Genomic DNA, 5,695 nt, shown 5'->3' with positions numbered 1-5,695 from the left:
GTTTCATAAACTACGCGAAGATATAGGTTTTATGAAGAAATTTACTTTTATTTTGTCATATGAAGAAATGATCAAAATATAAATTGTACATCTTGATGAGTTATACAAATTTATAGTTGAAAACTTTTCCATTTGAATTAATTTACTGCTTGAAAATGTGATTTTTCAATTGTCTTTGTCTAGTGTTGAAAAAAACACTCGGCAAAGAAACTTTTTGTCGAGTGTCAAAAATAAAACACTCGGCTAAGAGACAAAGATTTTCTTTGTCGAGTATTTTTTTTTACCGAGGGTTTTTTGCTTGGTACTCGGCAAAAAGATTCTTTACCGAGTCTCCGAAAAAACACTCGACAAATCATTTGACACTTGGCAAAGAGCCGAATTCTAGTATTGCATGCTCAACATCAGCTACCAAGAAATACTCTAAACAACTGAGAGCTATTGTTATGCATAAAAGGCACCGTTTACAGACAGTCAATCTTAGGACAATGTGTTGACATACAAGCCAATGCATGCACTACTACTGATTTATTGATGCAATGAACCGGATAACCAAGACCTAATATAGATTTAACTAGACTTAAAAGGCCAAGCAAGAAATCTTCAGTAGACAGATACGATTTCATTGGCAATATTATAAGCATCCATGCAAATACCAGCCAATCCCATCCTCCTAAAACCAGAGAAATAGAGGCCATTTTCTCCTTTCCAAATATTGGGACGACATGTGTTTGGACGTCCGTCACTATTCACCATGCACTTGTCGTCTGCCTGTGCCATACGAAAGAAATTGTGAGAAATTAAAAGCCGGCGTGCCATATGGCAGCTGCGTATGTATGTATTACGAAACTTGACATGAGACACAGTTCAAATACCTTGAGCCAAAGATTCGCACTGCTCTTGTAACCTGTTGCAAACACGATGGCATCGAATTCGCAGTCCTTCCCGCATTCGAACTGAACTTTGTTTCCAGTGATCTTCGAAATCCTCTTGAACACCTAGCAGGAGACACCACATTTTGGATATGGTAAGAAAGTTATTGCACACGTTCGATTCGAGCACGCTTATTATTACCAAGATTTGTTGAAACAGAATTTTTACCTTCACGACGCCTTTCTTAATCAACCCTGCTGTCCCAACATCAATTACAGAAGATCTACCTGTTTTGGATTTGAGTTGTAGGGGGCCAACTCCAGGCCGTACGATGCCATAATTTGATAGATCACCAAATATGAAATCGGCTAGCTTCACTAAGAAAAGGTCAACTATTGTAACTGGCATGTATTGGACAAATGTCATTCCGAGACGGATCAGCTCCTTGGGCATTATGTGTACCTACATTCCACCACATAATACACGCATGGTGTTATATTTATTACACATTTCTATACATTTATATAATCCATCAGTTAAAACATCACTAAGTACACATAACAATTTACCCCAATCAAATCCCACCACTAAAACCAACGCTCCGGATCGTTTCATTTACCTTATCTCTTAATCAATCACATCCACAGTCAGTGTTTTTTTTGGCATCCCTCATCCTCACACGCCTTGCATGGACCATCCATGTCACCACCGCCCCAGCCCCTCGGCCGCTTCGCCTCGACGAACACCAGCGCCCTCACCCCCGCCCCAGCACCCCCCAGGCCCCACCCACACACACACAATCTCCCTCAACGACACCAATGATGGTGGCTGCACCAGGTTCCACGGCCCAAGATGAGCCTGTGCCAAATCCACAACGTGTGATGAGGGCGGTGAAGCACGGGAGCTCCACGGCCCATGTAGAGCCGACGTGAGCTGACGACGGCGCTGGGTGGTCAAGCGAAAGAAGACAAGCTAGCTTGGTGTCCTACTAGGCTAGCTGTGACGCACCAGCTGGCACGACCTGCCTGCTGTGCTCCCTGATCTTCCGACTTCGAGCGCGATGGATAGTCGGAGGTTGTGGAACTGCAGTGGAGCGGACCAGCATCGGCGTGGGAACAACGCTAGACAAGGAGGCGATGGAGAGTCACCAACAAGCGATCGCTGCTCGAAGGGACGAGGGAGATGTGGCCACATGTGATGGTGTGAGAATGGGCATAAACGATGTCGAAATCCTTAACGCAAGAAATTATTTCATCGGCAATAAGGATGGCGCGAGGTCGACGGCACGGCGAGCACCTTCCCCAACCGGCGGCGGCGGGTGCGCTGGCTCTCATCAGCGCGCCGAGATGCGCGAGAACGGCGGCATTGAGTACGTGTACCTCCCCAGCTAGCTGGCATTTTACTAGTATTATGTAACTACATAGATCATATAATTCCTTTATAAGGTTAAATTATGCATGACATAATAAGCTACTTGGACTAATTTAATCGATGAATTTATACATTAGTAAACAAAATATACATACCGGACTGCGAACAACAATCGAGGTGTCGGCACCATGGTTTGCAAGATCATAGGCGATCTCCATCCCGGAATTTCCAGCACCAACCACCAGAACCCTTCTCCCGGCATAGCTTCTTCCAGACTTGTAGGTCGAGGAGTGGATAGCCTCCCCGCAGAAGCTCTCCAGGCCCTGGATCTCCGGAATCCTCCCCGCTCCATTCTCGCCGGTGGCCACAACCAGGAACCTGGCCGCGTACCTGATCTCCGTGCCCTCGACCGTGTCACGTGCGGCGACGACCCAGCGGCCGGTCCCCTCATCGTATGCTGCCGACACGACGGAAGTGCAGTACCTGGGCTTGATGCCGAAATGCTCGCGGTAGCAGTCCAAGTACTTGAGGAACTCCGCCTTGGGGATGTAGGTCGGGGTGTCTTCCTCGTGCGGCATGTACGGCAGGCAGCTGAACTCCTTGGACAGGTGGAGCTTCACGCGGTCGTAGGTGCGGTAGCGCCACAGCGACGCGCTGCAGTCCTCGCGCTCAACGATCAGGTACGGGATCGAGCGCTGGCTCAGGCATGCCGCCGTCGCCAGTCCGGCTGGGCCAGCGCCGACGATTAGCACGACCAACTCCATTTTCTCTGTGAGCGCTGGATGGATGCAATGCAATGCAACGATCAGGTACGGGATCTAGAGATATCTAGTTTGCACCGTTCACTACTGGACCAAAGCGTCCTATGAGGCTTATAAACCGGATCTCTGGTGCTGGATTCACATGACACAGCTAATTCTACGGTAACTGCCATATCCGGAGGAAGAATCTTTTTGGTTCTACTTATTAAATGACTCATTTTTTTTTTTGGCAAGATTCATGCATATGTGAACACCTCAAAATTTCGAAATGGATATACAATACGAGCATATATATATCTAAAATAAATCTATAATAATAAAAAAATAGGTGCATAGCTTTGCTATGGAACTATGTATATATACACAATAAATATATAATAAAAAATTTATTTCTAAAAAATGCAAAACAACTTATAAGTTAAAATAGAGAAAATATTCTATGTTATCGATTTTGAATTTGCTTGAAATACACCCTGGTATGGATGCGTTTATCCTCGATGCAAAATTACTTGCCAAATTAGACATAAACGACAGTATGAATGGAGCTGTTTTGGTGAACAAAGTATATATATGTAAACTGCGTCTAGGTGCATAGTAAAAATTCCGTATCTAGAAGAGGGAAAACGGCTAACAGTTTCCAATAATAGAGAGAACATTTCACACATTGACAAATTTGAATTTACTTGGAATATTCTCTGGTGTACATACCTTTATCCTTTGGTACAAAATTACTTGCCAGAATAGAGTATGAATGAAGAAATTTGGTTGATCCACCGAAACTTTCCTTTTCTTTATCCTTTTTTAGGATGTGCTGTTTTTCATTTCAAACTGCAGCATTAGGGTCCGTCTGAACACGCAGATGGCTTCACAAAAAAACATGATCAAAACACGGTTTGTTGCAAACCGAGACACAAAATTTTCATCTACAAAGATACTACCCGGACTATCAGACTCTTGATCAAATAATAATCTCAACTGTTGCATGGACTAATGCAATAGTGTTTAGACCGGACACATCGGCTTTGTCGAGTGCTTCAGGCACTCGGTAAAATCTGGAAAACACTCGGCGAAGTCTTTGCCGAGTGTGACTCTCAATAAAGAAGTCTCATACATCGATAACGGCTTTTTGCCGATTATTTTTTGTTGGGCACTCGGCAAATGCTTTGCCGACTGCCACCTTATATTCGGCAAAGAAAAATCGTCGTCACAATGCCAAGTGATGGTGACCGAGCCTTTGCCGAGTGTCCTACCTAACACTCGGCAAAGGCTTCTTTTTGCTGAATGTCTGCTGTACTAGCGCTCAACAAAGAAGTCCCCTGTGGGCCCATTTGCCAGTCCCTTTGCCGAGTGCTCCAAGAGGCACTCGGCAAAGGCTCCCTCTTTGCTGAGTGCCAGTTGGACTAGCTCTCGGTAACGGGAGCACCAGTGGGCTCCTTTGCCAGTCTCTTTGTTGAGTGCATTAGGTGGCACTCGACAAATGTTGCTTCTTTGCCGATTGTCTCGGCCACAGCACTCGGTAAAGAAACTTTATCGGTTCCGAGGTATGCCTTCACATTAAATCACAAAACTCCAACGGAGTCCGGGTATGTTTCTATACATAGTGCGTGACAACTTTCAAGAAACACTGTTAATTTTTTATCACAGCATCTACATATGATATCATGACATGTCGACAAGTTTCATGATTTTCTGACATTTTTGTGTTCTATACAATTTAAAACAACTAGATCGCAAATTCACGTTCATGTTTCGTAAGCATGGTGCTCGAAAATTCCAGTCTGCTCTAAAAATAGGCCGTATTTTGTGCTAAATAACATGAATATTATTTTGCAATCACTATTTTATATTTTTGAGTGACTTGCAGTTTAAATCTAAATTATCTGAAGAAATTCAATTAAACGAACTAAATCTAATAGTTATAGCAAACACTTTGATAATTATGCCAAAATTGAATATGTAGGTCTATATACTATAGAAACACACCACAAAAAGTTTGGTGAAAAAATAAAAACAATAAAAAAATACTTTACCGAGTGTTAAAAAAACACCCGACGAAGCCTTGCTTTGTCGAGTGCCCATAGGGGACACTCGGCAAAGTATTTTAAAAACTAGAACAATATTTGCTCAGTGCTTGTCAGGGGCACTCGACAAAGTATTATTTGATGACTGTTAGATCCAGGACACTCGGCAAAGTAATTTTTAAAATAAAAAAATCTTTGTCGAGTGCCAAGAGTGCCAGATCGTAGGCACTCCACAAAGAATGTTACATTAATCGAACCCACGCCGGCCCTCTTTCTCCTTTCACTCTCTCACCCATGTTCTTGTTCTAGAGCGCCGCCGCCTCACCGCTACGCCACCTCCGCCGCTGTGTCACCCCGCGCCATCCTGGCCCTGCCCGGCAAGCCCCCGCCGCTGTGCCAAGTACATCGCCGCGCCACGTACGTCGCCGTCGGACTCGAGGTCGGCGACCCCGTGGCCCGCGCCGCCATTCAACCAGCCCTGGCCTCGAGCTCTCCCCACATCCGCGCTTCGTTCCCTGCATCGGTGAGAGCCTCTCTTGTCATCTAGACTTGTGATGTAGTGATATTGATGGTAGAACCTTAGTAGAATACAGATTGATAGGGATTCACTTATCCATTTGAAGTTTGTTTACCCAACTATATCTATCGGGTGAACTCAATTTGATCACATGT

At 44.5% G+C, this 5,695-nt stretch overlaps 1 protein-coding gene across 1 annotated transcript; it reads right to left on the bottom strand.

Annotated features, from left to right (window-relative positions):
* Window positions 1-355: 355 nt before the first annotated feature.
* On the bottom strand, window positions 356-3,067 carry LOC103652869 (probable indole-3-pyruvate monooxygenase YUCCA10). Its single transcript, XM_008679850.4, has 4 exons — window positions 2,397-3,067; window positions 1,099-1,332; window positions 873-995; window positions 356-768 (listed from the first exon to the last, which is right to left on the bottom strand). The coding sequence occupies exons 1-4, from the start codon at window positions 3,003-3,005 to the stop codon at window positions 601-603; spliced, it is 1,134 nt and encodes a 377-aa protein (XP_008678072.1). The 5' UTR covers window positions 3,006-3,067; the 3' UTR covers window positions 356-600.
* Window positions 3,068-5,695: the final 2,628 nt, after the last annotated feature.

Source organism: Zea mays, chromosome 4 (assembly GCF_902167145.1).
Source record: "Zea mays cultivar B73 chromosome 4, Zm-B73-REFERENCE-NAM-5.0, whole genome shotgun sequence".
Lineage (NCBI taxonomy): Eukaryota > Viridiplantae > Streptophyta > Magnoliopsida > Poales > Poaceae > Zea > Zea mays.
The sequence above is the reverse complement of the archived record's forward strand: the minus strand, read 5'-3'. Positions and strand labels throughout refer to the sequence as shown.

Bases quoted from the DNA above. Each gene is read 5' to 3' on its own strand.
- LOC103652869 (XM_008679850.4), bottom strand. From the start codon at position 3,005: ATGGAGTTGGTCGTGCTAATCGTCGGCGCTGGCCCAGCCGGACTGGCG. The intron at 1,333-2,396 runs GTATGTATATTT...GGTGGAATGTAG, and splicing joins CGATTGTTGTTCGCAGTCCG to GTACACATAATGCCCAAGGA. The intron at 769-872 runs GTATTTGAACTG...CGTATGGCACAG, and splicing joins GTGCGAATCTTTGGCTCAAG to GCAGACGACAAGTGCATGGT.